The 27280-nt window shown below is 37.6% G+C and overlaps 1 protein-coding gene across 2 annotated transcripts in view; it reads left to right on the plus strand.

Annotated features, from left to right (window-relative positions):
* The window catches only part of TAF3 (TATA-box binding protein associated factor 3), a 181239-nt gene that overhangs the window by 148159 nt on the left and 5800 nt on the right, over positions 1-27280 (plus strand). For both annotated transcript variants that reach the window (XM_058532395.1, XM_058532394.1), the window contains exon 5: positions 26823-27078. In XM_058532395.1, the coding sequence (XP_058388378.1) occupies positions 26823-27078 (256 nt within the window). The remainder of the gene's footprint in view (positions 1-26822; positions 27079-27280) is intronic.

The raw sequence follows: 27280 nt of genomic DNA on the forward strand, positions 1-27280 counted from the left end.
TATTGTAAGGTGTGAGAAATATATCCTAGTACTCTGGAACGTATTAGGGAAATTAAAATACCCGGACATTCTAGATAAATTGCCCGTGAGAGTGTAACTTTATATAATATGTGAACTTTCAGATATTTAGATAAGTAACTCCCATGTTATATGAATAATTGATCATTTGACCAAAGTCAGACACAAGGAATTACTTTTAATGAACAAAGAAATAAATGAAGTGAAATATATTAGATTTTAAATTAAGAGAGAAAAAGAGGCCCAAGTCTCATAGTGATGGGATTTTATATAAAATATAACTTAATCAGGAGAGGGTTTTTGTTTTTTTTTTTAATCTAAATCAGGAGTCAGCAAACTATGGCCCATGGGCTACATCCACCCCACTGCCTGTTTTTGTGTGGATCACGCTAAGAATGGTTGAAAAAAATTAAAAGAGTAATATTTTATGACACATGAAAATTATATGAGATTAATAGTAATCTTTTATTGTTGTAGTGTAAGAATCCGTGGCTTATTCCATGGCAGTAATAATGGAACAGAGGAGGTAGATTCATATAAATGTGCCTTTGCTTACTCAGTTTGTTCATACTTAGGGGTGTCATGATACTCTTTTGAAGTGAAATTAATGAGCAGGCTGGGATTCAAATAGGGGGATTTGAATACTTCAGGGGAGGGGGTTGTTTACTGCTGAAGAAGAGGCAGAGAATAGAGTCTTTTGAAATTATGAGAAAAAGAAAAAACTTTACAGGGTTCAAATTATACCCTCTCGTTAGAAGATCTTTAAGACAAAATTTAGTTTCTAAAATCTTCTTAAATAAAGGAGTTATATCTTCTGCTCTTGATCCAGGAAAGTACTTTGAGTTAGATTATTTCCTCTATTCTCTATTATGGTTCCTTAAAGCAAGACAGAGGTCCCTTGTTTTTGCCTTAATTTAACATGACTGGAGACTGTATTTTAGAAGGTCTATGGTGAGTCCAGTAACCCCTCCTGAGAGTGTTAAAATCCAAGATGACGTTGCAAGGACCTCAGATTCCTTTAATATGTCCCCCAGTAATAGGTATCCAGAGTTCCCCTTAGTCTATACCGTAGATGAAACTAAAATACTAACCCTGAAATTACAATCTCAAGGCCTGTGAAGTTTGTTAGAGTAGTATGAATGGGAAGAAACAGCACATTCGAGTAAATTGCTGAAGTGTCTGAGTCTGGCCTAACCATCACGTGGGTCTCAGCTTGCCCAGGAGCAGCTGCCTGGAACTGTATTGATCAGGATTCTGAGGGCCCCCTTGGACTTGGTGACAAGGAGTAAGATGAGTGTAATGTCCGCTGTTATGGGGTGGGCAAGTGGCACCACAGTTGCCATGTTATTTGTCATCTCAATCTTATCCTTTACTGAGATTTGAGCAAGTGTAGGAAGAGTGGTCCAACTTACGACATTCTTCCATTTATTCATTCCTGTGAAGAAAATAGAGCAAAGTAATGTGATGGAGTATCTTAGGGATGGGGACTATTTGGGTAGGATTGTCAAGAAAGACATGGCAGAACAGGACCTGCAACTCTTCTAAGGTTAAACATGTGGCTGTATTTACAGAGCTCAAAATTCTGTTAGAGGAGCTTCTCATGAAAAAAGATAATTTTAAATATTGGTAAAGTATTAAGAAAAAATGTAAGTGTATATAAAGATTTTGGGGTGAATAATGGTGGCAGTTAGGGGATTATGCGTTCTTCCCCCCTCACATTTCTCAAATGTCTCTTTAATGCTGTCCTCTCGCTGGTACTGGGAAGGAAGTTTCTGTCCTTTTCTCCATCTGCTCCTTCGCTTTTCCCCATGGGCAGAGTGGCTCTTCTGCTGACGGTGTTATTTAGTCTGGTCAATGGGGTTACTGTTTTGGAGAAATTGTGAGCTGGTCCTGCTCTCAGGACATTGCTGTCCTTCGTCAGTGAGCTCACCAGAAAGGGGTAATTAATTGAACCCCTCCAAACACGCAGTAATACTCAGCCACTTTTCCCAATTAATATCTAGTAGTATATTTGATCAAGTGATAAAATCACTTATAATGCCTTTCATGAAAATCATATCTAATAGTATATTTATTTGATCAAGTGACACAATCATTTGTGATGCCTTTCCTGCAAACAATATTCTCATCAATGATCATTCCAAATTTTCTTTTGACTGAGAGGTCACAATAGATATTCTCTTTTGCAGATTTAACCCTTTTTTCCAAAATATGCAAATTATACTGAGATATTTACTGCTGGCGATTATAGTTTTCTTTCTGCTAACATTTTTTTTTTTTTAAAGATTTTATTTATTTATTTTTTCCCCCCAAAGCCCCAGTAGATAGTTGTATGTCATAGCTGCACATCCTTCTAGTTGTTGTATGTGGGACTCGGCCTCAGGATGGACGGAGAAGTGGTGCCTCGGGGCGCGCCCGGGATCCGAACCCGGGCCACCAGCATCGGAGCGCGCGCACTTAACCACCAAGCCACGGGGCCGGCCCTCTGCTAACATTTTGATTTCCAGTGTCATCACGGCCATGGGTATTATCAGGTTTCTTAAAATTCAGGAAATTCTTTCATTAATCAGACTTCTCTTAGCAGAGGTGCTGAAAATCGGATGCTTTCCTTTTCGTGTAAGTAATTGTTTTTTTGCTGCAGTTTACAGTTTAGCTTATGCCTAGGAAGGAGCTTTTTAATAGTTGCAATTTCTAAATTATTTATATGTACCATGAAAATGGGAGCTAAAACTTTACAGTTAATCTTGAAAAACATGAGGGTTGAATCTTTAAAAACAAAATATTTATGGGTATTTGTTGTCTTTTTATGATCCAGACTTTTCTGATTAATGCTTTTTGACACTACAGCTAGAAGTAGAGAATAATTAGGGGCAATTACAAAATTAATCGTTTAAAATATTTTTAAAGAAAATAAGCATTTCATATTTTAAAAATGTAGCCAGATTTAGCTGAAAGACATTTAATAGGTGAAACGTGTGTGGTGGTGTTTTAGTGATATGTTCTTTAGAAAAATAATAGCAAATGGTTTTTTAATCCCACTTTCTGCATTTTTCTTTCTATCCTGGAAATGTTGTTTATTCATATGTAACTTTTTTCCAGTCTAAACAAACTTAGTGTAACTTAGAAAAAGCACACATCATAAAGTTACTAGAAAAGAGAAATAGGAAACTAAGACGAGGGAGAGGAAAAAGAAGCAAATGATCACCCATCAAATATAATTATGGCTTTCTAGCAATAAGGGCAAAAAATGAAATACATTTTTAAAAAGGAAGGTACCTCTTAGTTTCTCAGGAGACACAAAGTTTTCCAAGGCAGTAAATTTAAAATTTTATTTCCCTGTGGAACCAGATGGCAAGAACAGTCTTCCCTGGCAGCTTTTTTTTGTTTGTTTTGTTTGTTTGTTTGTTTATTTTTATTTTTTATTTTTTTGTGAGGAAGATCAGCCCTGAGCTAACATCATGCTAATCCTCCTCTTTTTGCTGAGGAAGACCGGCTCTAAGCTAACATCTATTGCCAGTCCTCCTCCTTTTTTTCCCCCAAAGCCCCAGTAGATAGTTGTATGTCATAGTTGCACATCCTGCTAGTTGCTGTATGTGGGACATGCCCTCAGCATGGCTGGAGAAGCTGTGCGTTGGTGCGCGCCCGGGATCCAAACCCGGGCCACCAGTAGCGGAGCGCGAGCACTTAACCGCTAAGCCACGGGGCCGGCCCCCCTGGCAGCTTTTATAGCAGATACCAAGGCATTTTTTGTTTGACTATTTCTTGCACCAACCCCTGAGGCAAGGGTATAGCACAGAAGCACACTCCGTGAAGAGTCTTCTCATCTCTAGTTGAAACACTCTTACTTTCTTTTTGTATTAGTCAAGACTCTTGGTTGCAAGCAACAGAAATCCAAATCAAACTAACTTAAAGGAACAAAGTAAAGGGGGTTATTTGACTTTGGGTGAGGCAGTATCCAGGGTTCAAAAATGGTTGTAAGGACTCTGCTCACTTTCTTTTTCTCCCTCTTGCCTCTGTGTGGTGGCAAAGATGTCCAAGTCACTGGAGGCTGATGTGGTTGTTAGTGCTCAGTGTCCCTGGTGAACACCACCCTTTCACAGCATCTGTTCTCAGTCCCCATCCAGGACGCCAGTTAGCCAGCCTGGTTCTCCAGCCCCTGTGGTGGGGGTGACAGCCGTGTCAGAAGGGGAGATGGTAGATTCCAGAAGAAAAGGAGGGCTCTCTTACCAGAATAAGGGATGAGGGACAAGCAAAAACAATGGATATATTTTATTTTATTTAGGGAAAGGCAGTCAGATTTCATATTTTTATAAAAACATCCTGACGAGGCAGAGCAAAGAAACTTGTTAGCTTAAAAAATGATCCTTTAGAAGTAAAGTTCAGAACATTTCAGAGCATCATCCTGTCAGACTTTGAAGGCCTTTTTCTATTTTTAATTTATTTCTCTTTCAATAAAACTGTCTGCTTTTGATTTAAAAAAGAAAAGAAAAGATTGAAAAGTGTTGATAGTTTGGTTTTGCCCTGCTAAACTTGTCACTGATACTGAAACATTTCATGGGTGTTTTGCCTATATTAGAAGCTGAATAACAAGAACAATGGCCAAAAAAAAAATCTTAAGAATGGCTATGTTTAAAATTTGTGACAAATGACTTATTTTTAATGCTAGTAAAAGATGGAAACATTACAAATGAAATTTCCTAGCAGCTGAACGACTAGAACACAAGTTGTAAGTTGTATACATTATTCTTGCTGCTTTATTGTACTTATAAATTCAACAGACTCAAACCCACGTGTCTCAGTTATAATTCCGAGAGGAAGCAGGTAGTTAAAATTTTTCTTATTTGGGTCCTCAGCCCTTTTCTGATTTTTCCAGACAAGGGGTCCTTGACCTCCTTATATCACTCACTCATGTCTACTGACCTAAAATCATGATGAAATCTCCAATTTTAATTTCTTCCCCTGGTACATTGCAGTTTGCTCATTAACACCAAAGATACAGTATGTTGAAGAGAAAAAATAGTATACTGTCAGTAAAGCTGGCTTTAGGTTTTGGAAAATGCTTTTACTACACAGTAAAACAAGTGGAAAGATTATAATCAAAGCATTTCCATCTTACTTGTAAACAATTCCAACAGTTCTTACACGGATGCCACATTAGAAGACTTGGGAAAATTTACTGGATTCCATTCTAATGCAATTAGAGCTAATTTTGTTCTTTAAATGAATAAAAGGTCAGCTAGTAAATCTAGCTTATCTTGAGTCCAGACTTCAATAAATTGTTTTATTTAATTTGTTGTAAAAGATCTTATCCTTAATGGGTCTAGGTCTTATTAGTTCACTGAGGTTTTAAAATATTTATGACTACCTTTTTAGATATGATTGGAATGATAGTTGGAAAGTTTCTCTTTGCAGTGTTATCAAGGCCCAAGATCACTAATTGAGTGAATATAGGAAGGTACTTAAGATTTGTTATCTAGAAAAAACTGATGCGAACTTCCAGAATTTAAATGTTCTTTAACCTGTGACAGGCAGAGATAATTTAGCTGTATCATGGTAACCTCTTGGATACTATCTGACTATAATTTCTCCTAAAGATCAAACTACTCACACTTCTAGTGTTTAAAAAGAATATGTACCTACTGATAAAAACATTTAGGCACTCTTATTATTACTGACAACAAGACAGAAAATTTAAATTCCTTGGAATCTATTATTTCCTATCATTTTATGGGGCTATAATACTAAAATATAAAGACTTTAGAGGCATAGCGTAATGTTTCTTCTCTATTCCCACTCTCGCCTTGGTAGCTTATAAGATGGATATTCGTGTCACTGCGAGACTTCTGTGATTTGGAATATTGCAGCCTTTTTAAAATATGGTTGCCAAAATCTCAACACGTGGATTGAGGGGTGTGTCACCGTGTGAGACTGACCAGCGAAGTTACCCCTGTCCATTTGGATTTACTCTTTTGGGTTCCAAAATGGCATCTGGGGCCAGCCCTGTGGCTTAGCGGTTAAGTGCGTGCGGTCCGCTGCTGGCGGCCTGGGTTCGGATCCCAGGCGCACACCGACGCACCGCGGTGCGTCTCCGGCCATGCTGAGGCCGCGTCCCACATACAGCAACTAGAAGGATATGCAGCTATGACATACAACTATCTACTGGGGCTTTGGGGGAAAAAATAAATAAATAAAATTATACAAAATGGCATCTGTCCTCACAGCATGTCCTCCAGGCTCCAAGAAGGAGGCAGCATCACTCCTTATTTTTAGGATCAGCTCCTCCTCTTGTGCCCTCCTTCATTCCCACCTTTCCTGTTCTCCCTCCCCTGGAAATTCTTTCCCTTCGTTATCTCCTCTCCTCCTTATCTTCCTTTCCTTCCTTTTTCTCATCTTTCTTTCAGCCTTATATTTTCCCCTCCTAAACCTTCTCACCTTACCAAGCCTTCCCTCTAGATGAGAGAAAGGCTGTATAACTTCCTCTTCTCATTCTGACTTAGCAAAACTTATTTATATGTACTGTCTTCCAATTTTTCATTCCTAAACCCACTGCATTCTGGGGTCTGCCTTAGAAACTTTTCTGAAGCTTCTCATTCATTACAGTCGTTAAAGTCATCCCAGTTCCCAATCCAGAGACCGTGCTGCAGCCCTTGTGATATTCATCCTCTCTGCTGTACTGGACACCGTGGTTTCCACCAAGTCCTTTTTGAAACTTTCTATTCCTTCTGTTTCTTGATACTACACTCATCTGATTCTCTCTTATCATTCCTTCTGTTTTTCTTTTATGGACTTCTTTTTCTTTCTCTTCTCCCCGTTGGCCCACTACTCTGTTCTTTCTCACTAAATTTTCTTATTCACTCTTTAGGTTTCAATATTATGTGATGATGATTTGAAAATCTTTATTTCCAGCTCAGATTTGTCCCCTAAGATTCAGACTCGTCTGCCCAGTTACCTGCTATAAAGTTCTGACTGGGTGGACCCAAGGCACCTCAAACATAGCATTTCCAAGATTTGAACACATCATTATTTCCCCAACCTTGTTCTTCTTAAGTTTTTTATCTGTTGATGATGACATCAGAGCCTCCATTTTCAAGCTATTTTAGATTCTAGGGTAACTTGAAAGAAGACAAAGACCCTCTGACTAGTAGAGTTGGGAGAATTTATTTATGCCATATTACCAGACTAGACATCCTGAAAGCTAAGGTACAAATGTCTCCCTGGCTCCAAAAGGGTTGTTTTGAGTAAAACTTAGGAAAAGAGAAAGACCCTGTCCTAAAAAGTCTCCTTTGATCTTCACTTGAGCTCTCATCATCTTGTAACTCCCAGTTGGCATCTTCAAGTTTGGATCTCTCCTCCTTGTCTAGACGCAAGTGGTCAGTAGTACCAGATAAGGGAAAGATGTCTATATCCTATTCACAGGTTTCCATAACTGGCCCCAAGCAAAGATACCTTTAGCTAGGAAACAAAAAAGCCATTAGATACAAGAGCTGTTTTGCGTCCTAGAGAGAATAACTGGAATTTTTAAAGTTTTCCACTTTTCAAATCAAGTACCCAGCCAAGATCACTGTACACTTATCTGAGCTCTAAGCTCTGCCCTCAGACTCCAGCATTAGCAGCCATCGTCACAGAAGCATGACACCCAAGGAGGAGTGATACCTCCCTTGCTCCCTCCCAGCCTGCCCCTGCCAACAGCCAGTGGATCCCCAGTCCCTGCCAGTTTTACCTACTAATATTTCTCAGTTCCTTACCCTCTTCTCCATTCCTGCTGCCACTCTAAACTATTCTCCATACTTACTCCCTCCAGAGCAATCTGTCTAAACACTTAAAACCCTTTCGTGGCTGGCTTTGTATGTTGTAGCTCTACCAAACTGCTTGCAATTTCCCATACAGAATGGGGTGTTTTTCATCTTTATTTCTTTTCTCAGGTTGTCCCATCTACCTCAGAGGCCCTCTACCTCCATGCCTCTTCAGCAGAGTAACTCATATTCATCTTTTTAAAATGTCATTTGTCACTGGGCGAAGTGATCACTGCCCACCTTCCCATCCTTCCCCCCAGCTAGCCATTCCTGTTCCGAGTGCCCAAAATACACAGTTTTTATCCAAATTATTTCACTTGGTACGCTTTATATATCTACCCTTATGTGACTGTCTTCTCTCCCAGATCGTGAGTTTCTTGGATATTGAGTGTGTGCCCGATTCACCTTCTGTCTCAACTACCGGACAGTAGGAAATGTAGTAGACTGACGATAAATATTTGTTAAGATATACTTGTGAATTGAAACAGTCTCTCAGCTGTTGAACCATAGAACTGATTTTCACTCAGTTTGAACAAACTTTCATAGATTTGGAGTAATATCAAAATAGAGTTTAATTGAGTTACTTTTACAGAATAGCTGTAACATTAGGAGCAACTGTGTTTTTATTAAGTAAAAACCCCTTAAAATAAGAGGCGTAAAGGAGCACAGAGGGAGCTTACTCTTAGCCCTACAATACAATAGAAAAGCTACATTTGGTGTTGTCAAAGATTGCGTCTCCTTCCTACACCATGGGCTCTTGGTATTTTACTTAGAGATAATAATAATAAGATGCTAAAAATAAATTGCTTAAAGGAATTGGTAGGTCGTATAGGTGTGATTAGATTTCCAAATTCGTTTTAAATAATATAAAGTTTGTCATTCTGTAGTCTACGTAAAAGGGAAATGTGAGTTTCTTTAAGGCTTGCAGTATCTTTATAATAACAGATGTACCACTCATATACTCGGAGTAGATGAAAAATGACACCCCTCAATTTGAAAATGAAATTATTGGAGTAGCTTTTCTTCCAAGGTACCCTGCTTGTTCATCTTTGGTTCCCATGCCATATGTACGTAGGGTTTTAATACACGAGGACTAAATAAGAATATCTGGGAAACAAAACACATAAGACCCTGATCAGGACATAACAGGCCTTCAATAAATGTTTGTTATTTATTTTCTTCCTTTTAATGCTGACTGTGGACATTTGCTCTAAGGAGAAATACTTTTCACTAAGATGTTACCTATATTCTTCTGCAACCTTTGGATAAAATCAGGTATAAAAAGCAAAAGGGCTTTTCAAAACCTATTTTGAACAAGTGCTACTAAATGTGGAAGTACCTGGCTTCGTTTCTTAATCTTTTTTTCTGGTTATAAAAATAATAAATGGTCAGTTGTTTTTTTTTTTAAGAAAAATAAACTGTTTAGAAATGTGAACTTAGAAAGCAAAAATTCCCCTAAATCCCACTCTTTCCACAATAATCACTGCTAGTTGTTTGGAGTGTATTTCAGCAATTTTTTAGAAATAAAGTAGGATTATCTTACACATACTGTTCTACAACTTGCCCCCCCTCTTAAGAACTCATCATAGACATTTTCCCAGGTCTATATGACATGGTATTTTATTTTACTATTGTATCATAATTTATTTATCTTTTCGGTCACCAATGTGTGGACATTTGAGTTGTTCCAGATTTTGCTATAACAAATAAAGAAACAGCATCCTCATATATACATCTTTGTTTATTCAAATTTTGGTAGATCAAAGAATATGAACATTTAAGATTTTTAAGAGATTATTATGCCAAATTATCGTCCAAAAGGCTATACCATGGGGGCCGGCCTGTTGGCATAGTGGTTAAGTTCATGCACTCCACTTCAGCAACCTTGGCTTCATGGGTTCGAATTCCGGGTACAGACCTATACACCGCTCATCAGGCTATGCTGTGACCGCATCGCATGTACAAAGTGGAGGAGAATGGACATAGATGTTAGCTCAGGGCCAGTCTTCCTCAGCCAAAAAAAAAAAAAGGCTATACCAGTTAAAATTCCCACCGACAATAATGAAAATGGAATGATTATATGTAGGAAGGATTAGTTGAATATGATGGTTCTGAAATTCTAAGAGATTCTGGGGCAACTAATAAGTTATTTTATATGTATAGCTAGATCCATTCTTCTTTCTTGTGGACCTGTGAGTTCATTTTATAGAAATCCTTTCTTCGGAGGAGGAGCTTTGGATTTAAGAATAGTTCATGTGTTTACTCAAGCTGTTCCCAGTTATCTTCTGAAACATGTAGATCCTTGGGGCTGTCTCCATCTCAGGTGGGTTTTTGGGGGGTGCATTATTCTTGTAAAACGTAATACTACAAATAATTATTTTCTTTGTGATAGTGTTTGTGCCTTGGAGTTCACATATCAAATTAATCTGGGAAAGGGACCTGGTAAATATTTTGAATTTATTTGTATGTTTTTAAGTATCTGATTTTAAAAAACAGTTTTGAAGGCTAACATATTTGATGTTGTTGCTGCTGTTAAATCGAGGTTCTCAAGTAGGCATTTTTGAAAACAAGTGTCTGTTAAAAGTCTCTTGTGAATTTCTAAGATGGTGCATTGTTTGTGTGTGATACTCAAAAGTTTATTTTTGGATGAATACCAGAATAAAAATGTTGTCTGTGTACACTGTAGATACTAAGTTAAAGCTTGTTTGATAGAAACTGCAAAATTTGTGTTAACCCTACTGTTGTATGGGCTTATTTAAAAGCTGAGATCCTAGTTTCTGGAGATTGTAGTATAACAGGAATATTAGCCCTGCTATGAATTGTATTCTCCAGCCATTTCTTTTACAATATCACAGTGTTGGGTACAAAACCCTTTGATTTCAGATGCAGTTAATATTAACTGGGTAATAATGAGACAGTAACTGGTAGTGGTCTGTGATTCAGAGTTTGAAAAGTAATGCTTCTGGTATATATGTATAAACTATATCTGTGATAACAATATACTTATCTGGTTTTATTTTAATAAATATGTGCGGCATCTTAAGTATAGTATTATTCTAAAATTTATTATAATTAAAAGACCCTTTGGATTTACATTTTTTCTAACAGACTCAGTTAAAATTAACTATATATATTTTAAAGGGATTGTTTTTGTTGTTACTTTGGATTAACTATTAGAGTACTTCTGGCAAATGTTGGACATTAACCTGTTTTTTGAACATAGCTTTAACTTATGTTATGATCCAATTGAAGAAATACTGATTTGTCTATATATGGCCATGTGAGCTATAACATATAGGAGCATTAATGTGTCGTTAATACTGTTAGGTTCATTGGTTCTGAAATAAGATGAACAGAATGAGTAAATCACAATTTTAAGTGGTAAACAACCATGTTCTAGTTTTTCCTCATCAAAACCAAGTGAGTAAGGCAGAATGTCTTGCTACTTTTTTATTGTTTGCATTGTTTTGTTTATTTGGCTTATAATAAATACAAGAAAATTCACATATGCCTTATATTTAAACCACTTTCAAAGTATATTGACAGGGTAAATTTTGAATTACCTCTACTTTTTTCTGGCCTTTCTTATATCAATTATTTTTCTGTATGCATGCATACATCTATAAATTGGTACGTGTGCTTGAATCATTACTTAATTTTAAAGAAAAGAAACTAACAGAAGAAAAATAGCTCTTAAATGAGAAATAAATTTTCAGGTTGTCTGGCATTTGGCTGTTCTGCTCATTTGTGCACCCTAACATAAACATCTAAATTAAGACAATTCAGAGATTACCTGTCAGTTCAGGGGTCTCTGTTGCTGGGCCCGTGCTGCTGACACGGCAGGAACAGAAGGGCAGAGGAGGAAAAGCATCAGCAGGTGCCCTGAAAGGACTCCCTGTCTGAGGTCATGTTCTTGGAGTCGGATCCAAAACAGTCGTCACTAAAGAAACTGTGACTGACCTCCATTCTTTCTTGACGTGCCCCTCAGGCCAATGTTTGTCATTTTTCTTGCCCTACTAGGACATTCTTGATGATAGAGGATTCTAGAAAGAACTCTGGGGAGACAAGAGGACCAAAATCTGAAGTAGCCTCTAAAACTCACAACTAAATTCTTTATTCAGGCCTTTAAATGTGTAGGAGCTGTGGTGACCTTATCTGTTCTTTCCTTTTTTTCTTTCTTTCTCTTTCTTTTAGAATGACCTTCACTTAAGTGTGATTCCACAGTCAGTGGAATGATTTCCAAAGTCCTTTCCTGCCTCAGAGAAAATTTTAGAAACATTCTTTTATTATATATATATTTTTTTTTAATGTTTTATTTATTTTTTTGCTTTAAACTCCCTTGAACACCTTTTTTTTTTAATGTGACTCTTCTTCTTATCATAGAAGTCCTATATGCCAAAGCAACCAAAGTGATTTTTCATTAACTATTTTACTACTGTTTATTGTAACTAATTTATTTCTTTGGAGTGTGGAAAAACATATCCTTTTATCTCATCTCACTTTACAGTTTAACAATTGGACATGTTCTTTTCCAGACAAATTGTTAAAATCTTCACTCTCATTTTGAAAGATCATTTTTATCACCAAAGATACAGGATCAAACAGAAAATCTAAGAGGAGAATGAAACTGCACCTGTCAAGAGTATAATATAGATCATACTATATATATGTGAATGTATATATAAAACTGTCAGGAGTATAGAATATACATATATTCCATATGTATTCACATACATTCACTTATTTACTTATTTTAGCCCACAAAGATGAAAATATACGTGTGTGTATCTATATATATCACATGCTATAAATATATATATTTTTTCCCATGCTATTTACAAAGGAAGATAAGAATTCATGTAAAGCTGGTGATTTTTGGTGAAGACACAGCAGCTATTATCAAATTTTAATATATTTTAAAGTAGTAGGGTTGGATTTTCCAAGCATGACTTCAGTAATAACTGAATTTTATAACACTCCAGTGAGATACAAATCTTAATCACAATCTTGTTCATTTTTCAAGTTCACTGAATATCATCTTATTGCTTCTAATATTTTCAAATAATTTGGAATGTTATTTAATCCTAAAATGAGTGAGTGAATGTTTATCTTTTATGGTTAACTTGCAACTTGAGCATATTTCCATGTGAAAGCATCTCCTCCTCCTCTGTCAACTATGGGCTTAGGGAGTATTCAAGTCAAGTCTCATCTCTGTTGAGTGTTCAGTTTCATTTGGGTCTGCTTTTCCTTACTAAATGCACCTTCTTATTTGCCAGAGAGAAGTAGAGCCCTTCTGAAATCACAAAATCTTTTAGAAGTTCTGACTCCAGAGAATTTTGGTTTTGAAAAGAACCCTGACAGCGCCCTAGACAACACCCTCATGGGTTTACATTTTTAAAAAATTGATCTGCATTTAACTAATATTAATTTTGATTGTATACATAGTACAGCTGTGTTGAAGGAGATACACTTGTGCAAATGGTAAATTTGAACCAGATGTTAGTGCTCCTCTCAGGAGCATAGATGTGAATAATCATTATAGAAGGGAGAAAGTATTAACGGCTGTAAGAGAGACAGCTAAAATTATATAGAAGTTCAAGGTGATTACCTCTAGCTAGGAAGGGTTTGAAACGCCTTGGGGGGAGTAGAATTTGAGTAGAGTCCAAAATGCTGTCTTCCTCAAGTCCCCTGAAATGATTTTTTTTTCTGTGTGGTTGTGTCACCAACATGGTATATATTGAGGTTCATTCATTTCCATTTATTTTCAACTCGTAGGCAATTTTATAAATTTTCTGAGTATGTAAAACATTTACTTGAGTCCAAAGTTGAAACGACAGGATAAGATATATTCAGAGAAGTCCTACTTTCATGCCTTTCCCTCCCTGCTTTACACGCCTTACCCTATAGGTTACCATTTTTATTTCTTTTCTTTATTATTCTTCTAGTAGGATGTTTTGCAGATATGAGGAAATATGCATTATTTATCTGAGCATTAATCTGAGCCCTTTTAGGATATTTTACAGATTTTGAACATTTGACAATAGGAATATATAATCATTTCAGTATCTCCTTTGGAAATGAAGATTCTTTTTTTTTTTTAATAATTTTATTTATTTATTTTTCCCCCAAAGCCCCAGTAGATAGTTGTATGTCATAGTTGCACATCCTTCTAGTTGCTGTATGTGGGACGCGGCCTCAGCATGGCCGGCCTCAGCATGGCCGGAGAAGCGGAGCGTTGGTGCGCACCCGGGATCCGAACCCGGGCCGCCAGCAGCAGAGCGCGTGCACTTAACCGCTAAGCCACGGGGCCAGCCCTGGAAATGAAGATTCTGCAGTGACTATATTTTCCTCTAATTACTTCATGCAGTTTGTTTCATTTTTCAAATAGGTCATGCCTGAATTAAAAGATAAAATGTTTGCTACTTGATATGTACTTGGACTATGACAAGATAAAATATTCATTTTATAAGATGATGTAAATATTCAAGAGGCAAGCCATGAGCTGGAGGAATCAAATCCATTTACTGTTATGTTATAATTATATGAAGGCTAAAAGTTGAGGTGTCAGGATCAAGAAGAATGAGGAGTAATGATTGATTTGAAGAATCAACATAAAACTGATTCTCATAATTGTCTTTGGGTATTTGTTCCTTTTGATCAAATGTGAAATATGGAAATGACTATGGTACAATTTGGCATTTTAAGTACTAATACTCTACAATATAATTTGTCCTAAATTCTGAATATTTATTTATATACCTAAATGAGATAAATTAAATACTTGGTATATTTTCTATTTCCACATAACAAATGACCCTAAAACTTAGCAGCTTAAAGCACTAAACTTTTATTACTTCCTAGTTTCCTGTGAGTCAGGAACTTGGGTGGTTCTGACTCAGATCTCCCGTCAAGCTGCTGCCCAGGGCCACAGTCATTGGAAGGCCTCACCGGGCTGGAGAATGTGCTGGGAGCTCACACACATGGCTGTTGGCAGGAGGCCTCAGTTCCTCCCTGGCTGTTGGCAGGAGGCCTCCATCCTGGTCACCTGGCCCTCTTCCTAAGGCAGCCTCAGCGTCCTCACGACACAGCAGCTGGCTTCCCCAGAGCGAGTGGTCCAAAAGAGAGCAAGGCAGAAGCTGCAGCGTCTCTTGTGACCTAGCCTGGATGTCGCACAGCGTTGTTTTCACAACATCCTGTTAGTCATACAAGCCAGCCTACCCAATCTGTGAGGGGACTACACAAGTGTGTGAAGACTGGGAGGCAGGGCCATCTGAGGCCGCCTGCCACACTTGGGCTTAGTATTTCCTTACTTTTAGAATAAAAGTAAGAAAGCAAAACTATGATGTTTCATGTAAGCACTGACCCAACTGTGTGGTTTGATAGTGATAATAGAGTGAAATCTCAGTGGTCATTTTTGTTTGTTGTAAGGAGAGGTTAGCTTAAGGTACAATATGGGAATCTGTTTCATATGTTATTTCAAAAGGTGGGTGCTATTTCTGAAACTGATTAAAATTTTAAATCTGAAGAGGAAAAGTGAGGTGTGGCTTAAGGGAACATATTGTTTTACCAAGGTGGTTTTTCTCCCAAACATTGAAGAACTTCCCTGTTTGGAAGTTTATGTAAATTCATGGAGGTGATTACAGTAGTTTTTACCTGTGGCATCGTTTTGTTGCCATTTAATTAAATAAATGGCTGTTCACTTTCAAGGGTGAATAAGTAAGCCATTGTGAGGGAACTTTTGAACTTTCTGTGCAGTTTAGTAGCCAGTTATTCAGACTTTGATAATTTAGATCACTGGCTTCATAGTGTTTGCCCACAATAGCTGAATAATGAGGATCATTAAACTCCCTGTGCAGATGTATCCAAATTGTGTTCGCCTCCAACCTCAGAGGCTCTGTGTGGCCGGAGAGGTGAGGATTGGCTCTTTATTGACTTGTCAAGCTGTGAGTTTGCATTACAGGCCAAGCAGCTCATGACCCATTCTATTTATTTCACTGTTTTGTGGTGGGGAAACAGGTAAAGAAATCCTGCCGAAAATCCCTCCTTGTGCACGTTTTTATGAATAACGCCAGTGTTTATAGCAGGTAGGGCACTCTGATCAAATCCTCCAAAAGAGGTAATGGTAGCAGCATGGAGCCACTGTGAGACACAGCTGGGGGTGGTGTTGGTTACTCTTTGAGACATTGCTTATGTAACAGAAAGTGCTGGAGGAGAGCTTACTGTGCAGTGAAATAGGAGGGCAAAAGTGATACTTCAGGGAGGAAAATATAGAGAAGCAAAGTACTGTTTAGAAGTTTGAAACAAAGATTGGCAATGAAGGCCAATAGGAATTCAAAATTATTTTTACAGTAATCAAATTAGGTTAAGTGATGATAGTTTATCTCACAAGTGATGAGAAATTATATCATGTTATACTGTTTGTATATTTTTTCTGTAATGTTCAAAATTGAAGAGATAATAAAGGATTGTTCTTAAACTGTGTATCCAGTTACCACAAAAGTTACTTAGCAGCTGAAATAAAAAATAACTTTCAAACACTAATGAATTGTCTTGTGAAATTCAAAAGAGTTGGGAAAAACCCCTTTAGTGCCTGTGTAATACCAGCCTAACCTCCTGAAAAGAGAGAGTTGGGGTGTGTTTTGTCTAATCAACACTGAGTGCCCGCTTTAATGTTTCTCCTGTTGCTACTCAGTAAGTTTGAATGAGAAATATCTATGTATATACAGTTTTATTTATTTAAAAGGAGTAATTTAATTAAATTGGAACAAGAGTATTAGGCATTTTGGAAGGATTATTTTTATTATAATATTTTCATCAAAATGCCATTTCTCTAAATTGAAAAATAGGAATATATGTACAAGTAGCTATTTCTGAGATTTCAGGTACTGCCCCATAAAATGAATTAAAAATTTGTTTGCATCCCTTGGCTGTCCTGCTAATGCAAAGCCATTTTCATGGGCGTATGTAGGGGAGAAATCTAAGAAAAATAGAAAGAAAATGAAAGGGGACTGGAAAAGAGTCAGGTAAGGCAAATAATATTCATTCTGTGTCTAGTATACGTTAAAACAAAAGCATTTCCCTGAAACAGTTAGAATAGAACCTCATGATGTGCTTGTACCTTGCATTGGTGTGATAACCATTTTTGGTCTGAAAATGATCCGATGAATGAGGAATTAGGATCTATGCTGGCGAATAGAAGTCTCAGTGGTCTTGAAACTCATTAAGTAGTGTGGAAGGAAGGTAGGCAGGAAGGAAATAGAGAAAATTGGCCTGATTTAAAACATTTTAAACAGACAAAAACATTCAGAAGTAAAATAATTGTTTTATAGGAGCATTCTCAGTGCAGTGTTAGGCATTATGCTTGTTAAAGTTGATGAGTATGTATTAAGACACTGCTTAATACTGCAAATAATTCAAGGGCAAATCAGATACACACCTTACTGCTAAGAAATGTGTTGCCTAATGTGCGTGATAAAGACAGATAGGCACATAATTAGGATACAAAGCAACCTGGACATTGTTTCTTTGAAAAGACCCGAGACTATGAACCAACCTTAATATCTAAAGGCTGTTCAAATTTGTGATTTTAATTATGTACAAAAATAGCATAGTTTTACGGGGTTCTCTTCCCTTGATCCTTTTCTTGTTGATCTCTGTTAATGATGATACACTCAATTTAGACACACTAATTGAGCAACTTTTTGATTTAGCTTGGGACTTTTATGCCACAAATCTATGCCTAGACTTTGGTCAACATTTGTCTGGAAGGCTTTAGCCAAGCCAGCGTGTTGTCCCAGTAATTTATTAAATAAAGTGTAACATACATACAGAAAAATGAACAAATTATAAATGTACAGCTCAATTAAACCATCATTTAAAAATTCCCAGCAACATTTTAGATGTATATATTGTGACAAATGTTTTTAACTTATTATTTTTTATTATACAAGTTATACATGATAATTATAGATAAACCAAAAGAAAAAAAAAACAGATATAATTTCACCATATACCAGTTTCTAGACATTTTGGTGTATATTGTTTTGAACTTTTTTCTAAGCACATACTCATACATTCTTGTTTGCTTGTTTTTTTCTTGCAAAAATTGGACTCTATTATGCATACTATCTATAACTTTCTTTTGGGTAAACATAACATTTGTGTGTGTGTATGTGTATCCTCTCTTCAAATATAACAGCATAGTATTTTATTCATCATCATTTATTTAACCAGTCCCCTATTTTAGGGTATTTTAAATTATAGTCATACTAGTTTTTTGGGTTTTTTGCAATCATAAACAATACTACAAATACTATTCTTTACCCTGTATTTTTACATAGTTGTCTAATTATTTCCTCAGGATGGATTTCTAAAAGTGGACTTGTGCATTTTTTGGGCCGGCCCTGTGGCTTAGCGGTTAAGTGCGTGCGCTCCGCTGCTGGCGGCCCGGGTTCGGAACCCCGGGCGCGCACCAACGCACCGCTTCTCCGGCCATGCTGAGGCCACGTCCCACATGCAGCAACTAGAAGGATGTGCAGCTATAACATACAACTATCTACTGGGGCTTTGGGGGAAAAAAATAAATAAATAAAATTAAAAAAAAAAAAAAAGACTTGTGCATTTTAAGGTTTTGATAACCATTCAGAAATACCGTATCAACCACCCCTCTCGTTTCCTCATCTTGACAGCACTAGGTGTGGTCAATCTTTGTAATCTCTACCAAAAAGGGTATTTTAGGGGCCGGCCCGGTGGTGTAGCAGTTAAGTGCTCATGCTTTGCTGAGGTGGCCTGGGGTTTGCAGGTTCAAATCCCGGGCACGGACCAACGCACCACTTGTCAAGCCATGCTGTGGCGGCATCCCATATAAAGTAGAGGAAGATGGGCACAGACGTTAGCCCAGGGCCAGTCATCCTCAGCAAAAAGAGAAGGATTGGCAACGAATGTTAGCTCAGGGCTGATCTTGCTCACAAAAAAAAAAAAAAAAAAAGGTTTTTTATTGTTGTTCTCATGTTCATGTCTTTGAGTACCATGAATATAGAACATTTTTTTCCTGTTTATTGGCCGTTTGTGTTTCTTTTATTCTGTATCACTTGCTTGTGTCCTTTGCTCATGTTTTAATAAGGATATTAGTCTGTTTTTGATTTGAAAGAACACTTTATATATGAGGTACTGAACCCTTTATCATGTATGTTACAAATAATTTTCTTCATTTTGTCTTTTGCCTTTGCTTATCATATTTTGCTTATGATGTTTTAAAATGTTTCTGCAATCAAATCAGTGTTTCCTTTTATGGTTTCTACTTTTGATGAGATGCTTAGGAAATCTTCCCCCACCCCAAGATTAAAAACATATGTTTACTTACTTTTTCGGGCATTTTTATGGTTTTACATTTTCTTTTACCAAATCTTTAATCTCTCTAGAATTTATGGTTCGTGATATACCTGTAATTTGAGTTTTCTTTTTTCCAAATTAACTCCACCTTCTTGCAACTCATAATAGAGCTAATTCTCAATTTCATCTGATTATTGTATATTAGAGCTCATGACTATCTAAAAATCATATTATATTTCCACTAGAATAACTATTTCCACATTTTCCACTAGAATAGCTAATAAACAGTAAACTTGAAATAAAGTGATAAAAGGAACAAATTCTTTGCAGGTAGTTTTCTGAGTCCCCGCCCATCAATCCTGTGAGTAGGTATAAGACAGCAAATGTTGCTTCCCTCCACTAGCCTCTTCTTGTTGACACCCTAGATTTCAGGCTTCCTTCTGCCTGCAGTCATGTAGCTCAGAGAGCTGTGCCTGTGTCCTGCCCCCACTTCCCTCCCACCCCCTCCTCCTCCCAGTCAGCTCCATGAGTCCAGAACTGGAAATGCCTGGGTTCTCCCCAGGCTCCTAACCTAACTCTGTAATTCCTTCACTTTCTGTCTGTCTTCTCTCTCCTTTTCTTCTCTTTTCACTGATATCCCATATTTCCTCACCTGTCCTTTATCCCATATTACTATGTAGTTTTTTCCTGTAATTTTTATTGGCTAGAAAAACATACTAAATGTATTGTTTCCTCTAGAAAATGACTGCTTTCAGGACCAGCTTTTGTTTGTTTTGTTTGATGAGTAAAATTAAATATGTTCAGATTTATGAGGTGCCTACTAATGCCAGTTACCACGTTAGATGCTGAGGATACAGCAATAAAAAGGCTTCCCAGTCCTTTGAGGAACTACCAGTATAGCAGGGGTAACAAATATGTGTACAGACTGTTCAAATTATTCTTCAGCCTTATGAAATTTGTTTGGTCAATTTTTTCAATGTATTCTTGAAAGAGTGAGTATTCTGTATTTGTTGAATATAGAGTTTTAAAAATGTCCATTGGGTCAATTCTGTTATTTTTGTTATTTCATTCAGACCTTCTGTATCTTTACTGGTTTTTTGACTGCTTACTCTGTCAGTTACAGAGAGAGATGCTAAAATATGCAATTATAATTGTGGATTTGTCTGTTTCTTACAGTTCTGTCGGTTTTGCTTTATATATTTTGAGGGTATGTTTTATTTTTAGATGCATTCAAATTCTAAATTGTTTTATCTTCCTGGCACGTTGGAACCTTTTATCATTATGAAGTTCTTGCCTTAATATCTGTCTTGTCGTATGTTTTCCTAGCCTCTAACTCTCAGCCTTTCTATGTTAGATGTGTCTGATAAACAGCATAGTATTGGGTTCATTGTTTTACTCAGTCTGACAAGTGAATAATTTAGACGATTTACATGATATAACTATTGATATCTGAGTTAATATCCACCTTATTGTGAACTTTCGATTTGTCTTATTGTTCTGTGTTTCTTTTTCTTTCTTTCCTTCTATCAGATTGGTTATTTTTTTTATCATTCCATTTTTCTCCATACTAGTTTAGAATTTATACATATACTTTGTTCCTGATCTTCACATGGTTACCCTAGAAGTTACCACATTTTAAAGGTAATACTTTTACACCTCCTTCCAGATAATAGAAGGATGTTAGAACACATTAGCTCTGTTTACCCCCTACTGGTTTATATATTATTATTTCCATATGTTTTATCTTTTTTTCTAGTTCCACAATATATTACGATTGTTTTCTTTAGTCAATATCTATTTAAGTTTACCAACATATTTCTCATTCTTCCTTGCATCTCAGACCTTCTGATGGGATTGCCTTCCTTCTCCTGAAGTACTTCCTTTAGACCACGAGGTGCTCAGAGTGTGGTGTATGGGCCTTCGGAGTGGGCCTTTTTAATAGTTTGTGTGATGAAGTGGATAGTAATGAAATAGGAAGTACTCATAAAACACTTGCACTCCGTACTAAAATACGATAGTTGTCTTGAGGAACAGCATTTGTGTGATTATTTAAGTTGCAAACTGACGTAGCTGCTTTCCTTGCAAAATACCATTTTTACTTGAAAGAGCAACTGAGAAATAATGATTATTCACACTTGGATATTTGGCCAACATTTTCTCAAAAATGAACAAAATAAGCCTGTTATTTCAAAGAAAATACCTGAGAGTATTTGATATAAATGATACAATTCAAACTTTTAAGTAAAAATTAGAATTTTGGAAAACATATTATTACAAGTTGACAGTTCTTCAATACTTTTGATGGAGTAGATGGTAACATCAACAAATGTGCTTTTTTAATATTGTATCATGTGTAAATATTTGGAAGATCTGCATAATTCAATGAACCAATATTCCAAATGATCAATGCATGATGTTATAAATTTATGCATGGGTAAGATATCTATTCAAAGTGCTAAACAGATCAATGGATTTTAATGTAACCGAATATAAAAAGTTTATTGATATGGCTTCAGATTGCACATTGCAACTAACTTTTAAGAAACTACCACTTGTTGCATTTTGGTGCAGTTTCAAAGAAGAATTTACACAATTATCTGAAAAGGCCGTTAAAGTACTCCCTCCCTTCTCCAGTTATATATGCATACATTAAGGAGAGTTGCAAAAATATAATACTGTGCCAGTCTTCTCACAAAATTGTTTTGTCTTGGAAAATATGCTTTTCATTAAAAAAGTGTTATCTATTAACATGTAATGGGTTTTTTATTGTTACTTTTAAATGAATTACTAAATATTTTTTAATTTCTCAGTTTCAGTTTCTAATAAGGTAAATATTGACAGATATAATGCACATAAACAAAAGTTCTTTGGGTTTCTCAGTAATTTTTAAGAATGTAAAGAGGTCCTAGGACCAAAAAATTTGAGAATTGCTACTTTAGAATTTCTTTTAGTAAGAGTCTACTGGTGTCAAATCCTCAGATTTTGCTTGCCTGAAAATGTCTTTATTTCATCCTTATTCTTGAAAGATGTTTTCAAAGACAAAAGTTATTTTTTTTTTGCACATCGATGATGTCATTCTACTGTCTTCTAGATTTTATCATTGCTATTGAGAAGTCAGCTATCATCTGTTTCTTCTTTGAAAGTAATTGTTCTTTTTTCCTTCTGGCTACTTTTCAGACTTTCCCTGTGTGATGTTTTATAGTTCCACTCTGATGTGTCTAGGCATAGATTTCTTTTTATTTATCTTGCCTGGGATTTGTTGGGCTTCTTAAGTCTGTGGATTGGTATCTTTCATCAGTTCTGTAAAAGTCTCGTATATTCTTTAACATTTTGCCTCTGCCTCCTTCTCTCTCTAGAATTATGGTTAAGGGTGTACTCATTAGATCTTTTTAAACAGTTTTATTTATTTATTTATTTATTTGTGAGAAAGATCAGCCCTGAGCTAACATTTGTGCTAATCCTCCTCTTTTTGCTGAGGAAGACCGGCTCTGAGCTAACATCTATCGCCAATCCTCCTCCTTTTTTTTCCCCCCAAAGCCCCAGTAGATAGTTCTATGTTATAGTTGCACATCCTTCTAGTTGCTGTATGTGGGACGCAGCCTCAGCACAGCCGGAGAAGTGGTGTGTCGGTGCATGCCCGGGATCCGAACCCAGGGCCGCCAGTAGCGGAGCGCGCGCACTTAACCACTAAGCCACGGGGCCGGCCCACATTAGATCTTTTTATTGTATTCTCTCTGCCTCTCCGGGCTACATCCTAGATAATTTCTTCTGTCCTATTCAGTTTATAGTTCTCCCATCCATTAAGTTTTAATTTCTAATTACTGTATTTTTCATTTCTAGAAGATCTGTTGGTTCTTTTCAAATCTGCTAGGTTACTCTTTATAATCTCCTGTTACCTGCAGATAATTTCAAACTTTGCCTTTTTTTTAAACACTCTAAGCAGCGTTGTTTTATAGTTGATAATTCTAGTATCTGTGGTCTTGATGGGTCTCTTTATACTGTCTGTTATTTCTTCTGCTTCTCCCTGATGCTACCTGGCTTCCTTGTGTAGTTATCTTTGATTATGTGGTGCTTTTTTTCTTAAGTAATTATTTGTATTAATAATATGAGGCCTAGATTTTAAGTTATTTCCTCTCAAGATGATTAGTATTGAGTACGTGGGCACATTACAAGTCCAAATTATTTTAAATATAGTGTCCTGGACCACTGCAGCTGAGAACTCCTGAGATTCTGATCCATCCTACCTAATCTGTGTAGCCTGTTGGGAGCCTTAATGTGGGAAGGGAGTTCTTTTAGACTTTCCCCTTTGGCAGGCCCTGGGCTTTGAAACCTGTCCTTTATCAGAACCAGAGATCAGGTTCACCTTATGACAAGTGCCCTCAGGGCAGAACATCTGTGTTCTGCTTACCTCTCAGAATTCCTTTTTTCCTTTAGTTTTGGTTCCAGCACCCATGTTTTAAACCACGATGGGAAACTGCCTCTAAAAATAGAGTATTTTAAAAATTTAACCATAAAAACAGGAAGAGCTTGCCCCATGGATATAAATGCCATGGTCATTTATATCCCACCTCATATGTCAGGCGAAACTCATTCAGTAAGCAGTAAGAGGCACTCTAGTGTAGTGAAGATCACGGGTGCTGAGGAGCCGGCCCCGTGGCTTAGCGGTGAAGTGCGCGCAGCGCTGGCGGCCCGGGTTCAGACCCCAGGCACGCACTGTCGCACTGCTTGTCAGGCCACGCTGTGGCGGCGTCCCATATAAAGTGGAGGAAGATGGGCACAGATGTTAGCCCAGGGCCAGTCTTCCTCAGCAAAAAGAGGAGGATTGGCATGGACGTTAGCTCAGGGCTGATCTCCTCACAAAAAAAAAAAAAAATCACGGGTGCTGAAATCAGGCTGCCTGGGTTTAGTCCTGGCTCTACCACAGAGCAGTCTGTGAATCTGTGCAGGGCAGTTGACCTCCTGTGCCTTGGTTTCTTCATCTTCAAAGGGAGAGTGATAACCGTGCTTGTTACCTCACTTGGTTCTTATGAGGATCAAGTGAGGTAGGGAAGTAGACATTTAGCACACTGCCTGGCATGCAGTTGACTTTCAGGCGCTTAGAACAGTTGAGTACTTAGTAAGTATTCGAAAAATATTCATTATTAATCATGTTAAACATTTATTGAGTGTCTCCTGCACCCACAGCCTATGTTAAATTCTTGGTCTTTGGCTGTGTTCAGGTTAGGAAGGCAATCACACTTGAATGAAACAAGTGGAGAGGAATTAGACAGCATTAATTATTTGCTTATATACTGATGGAATTTTTGAGATAATTCAATGTATTATAAACTTCTAATCAGAATAGCTAAGAATCAATGCTTTTTAGTGGAAGTGGTTTCTAGCACTTTGAGAAAGTGGAACTATGCAGGCTGGTAACGATGCTGCATGGGGGTGTCAGTAACAGCCATGACATATATATACTGCTGGTGCTAACACTTCACAGTTGTACATGTTTCTGACATGTTGCTCTATATCCAGGTTCTCACTGTAACCCTCCAAGGCAGCTGTATGTATCTACACTTTGTTATCAGAAAAGCCAGGCCTGGAAGGTTAAGTGTGGAATAGTAGAAAGAGATGGGTTGGTGTACTCACTTTAGAGAGCAGTTTGGGATTCCTAGTGAAAGTGACAATGTGCATACCCTGTGACCCAGCAACTTTTATCTCTAGGAATATAGCCGGGGGAGATTCTTGAACAGATTTACAAGTTAACGTGTAACATTTATGAGGTAACATGTCCTACCCTTAGTAGGGCAATGGGCAAAAACCCTTTGATCTATTCATACTATGGAATACTACATAACAATTAAAATAAGTAATATAGGTCTATATGTATCAACATGGACAAGAGACATATGGTCAAGAGACATAAAACTAAGTGAGCAACTAGTAGAGAAATGAGTTCTGGGGATCTAATGCACAGCATAGAGATTATAGCCAACAATACTGTGTGGTAAACTTCGTAGTTGCTAAAAGACTAGGTCTTAACTGTTGTCAACACAAAAAAGAAATAATTATGTGACATGATAAGGGTGTTAGCTAATGCTACTGTAGTAATCATATTGCAGTATATAAATGTATCAAACCAACACGTTGTACACCTCAGACTTATACAATGCTGTATGTCAATTTATCTCAATTAAAAAAACTAAGTGAGGAAAGCTAATTGCAAAGGATAAATATAGTGAGATATTGTTTATATAGTTGAAACACATATAACAGTAATACAGTATATATTATTTATGGGTATGTACAAAGGCAGAAAAAGTAGAAAGAACAAAAATACAAAAACAAACCTGCTAACTTTAGGACAGGAGTTACTTCTGGGGGAGGGAGGGGGAAAGATCTGAAGCAACATGGCGAAGGGCCAATGCCTGTTTACCTCGAATTGTTACCAAAGCTATCTGTTACATTGTCTTCTCGATGCTTGAAATGATATATAATTTTTTTTAAGTAAAGAAACTTAAAAAAGAAGAAGAAGAAAGAGTTTTGGAATCAAATAGACCTTGGTTCAAAGCCTGCCACCCATGTACCCAAATTCCTTTCTCTCTCTAATCCTGTTTCCTCATCTAAAAAATGGAATCACCATCACTTCTTTGACATTGTCTTGAGGACTAGATGAGATGGTATATTAAAGTGCCTAGTGTAATATCTAACTACTGATAGGTGCTCAGTTAATGGTATTTTTAGATGACTTGCCCAAGGCCACACGGCTGGCCTGTGGCAGGTCTAGGATTTGAACTCAGATACCCTCTGAGTCCAGTGCTTCTTCCACCGCATGAGTTCTATGAATAAGATATTGTTGATGAAGAGACAGCTCTAATTATCAGTTGGTAACATCACTAGGAAAGGAGCTAGAGCTGCTGTTTTTCTCCCAGGGACCACGCCTCACTCCTGCTACTTAACCTTTCTCCCCAACTCTTCTGAGAATCTTACATCTTTAATGCCTGGCCATCAAGCCAAATCCAGAAGCAAGGAAGTCTGGCATTCAGAGTATTAAGAAGAGGAAACTGGAATTGAGAAAGAGATATCTATGAACTTCATTTAAGTTACTGTGTCCACGGTAGGCTCGGTTAACTTGCAGTTATTAACAACCCCAGAATCTCAGTGGCCTCCAACAACAAACGTTTCCTTCTCGCTCCTACGACACGTCCATCATAGCTCTGCCCACGTCCTCTTCCCTGAGTGTGAGGTGAAGGAGCAGCCCCTTCTCCGGGGACATTAGAGGACTCAAGGCAGACTGAAAAGGGGAAAGCTCGGTGTTGTGACGACCTTAAAGCTTCTGCTCACGAGTGGCACACGTCACCTCCACTCATGGAAGTCCCATTGCCAAACCTGAAGTCAGCAGGGAGGGACAAACACTATTCTAAGAAGAGTTATATTTCTGTGAACAGTGCATGTGTATTGGTTGCTAAAAATGTCTGCATATCTGGTCACTGAGGGACAATTTGGGGAAATAAAAAAGTAGTCTGAATAAGTCGAGAGGTGAATTGGTGAAGGGCCTTGAACGCTGAGGTCTGTAGCCATCGGTGGACTCACCAAAAAGTATTTTGCCACTAAAAGAAGGAGCTTGGTTTTGTGATAATGTTTTTAAATATTTGGTTTGATTCAACTTTTGACTTCTTTTCTCTCTTTGGTTGGCAGTGTCATCAGCAAAGTGGTGCCAGCCCCCGAGGCTAAGCCAGCTGCTTCTCTGAACAGACCCAAGACCCCGCCGCCTGCCGCAGCCCCAGCCCCTGTCCCCTTGCACGTCACCCCTGCCCCGGTGCCTTTGCCGCTGCTCGCACAGTCCACCGCGTCGCCCGCCTTGATGCCGGCTCCATCACCCGCCGTCTCCGGAGCCGGGAGTTCCAAAGCCCCCGTCCGGAGCGTGGTCACGGAGACCGTCAGCACTTACGTGGTGCGCTGCCTTTTATTTTTGTGGCATTGAAGGAAGAGTCACCTAAGAGCTTACTCTCTTATCACGAAAATCTTTTCAGTTAAGAAACAGTGTCATATGTATCAGTATTGAATTTCAGAGGCAATTCTTTAGGACTGGAAAGGTATTTTCATTGCATTTTCAGGCTTTTGGCTGAAAAGTATTGTATTATAGTGTTTGCATA

The sequence above is a fragment of the Diceros bicornis genome, chromosome 36 (assembly GCF_020826845.1).
Source record: "Diceros bicornis minor isolate mBicDic1 chromosome 36, mDicBic1.mat.cur, whole genome shotgun sequence".
NCBI classification, from domain to species: domain Eukaryota; kingdom Metazoa; phylum Chordata; class Mammalia; order Perissodactyla; family Rhinocerotidae; genus Diceros; species Diceros bicornis.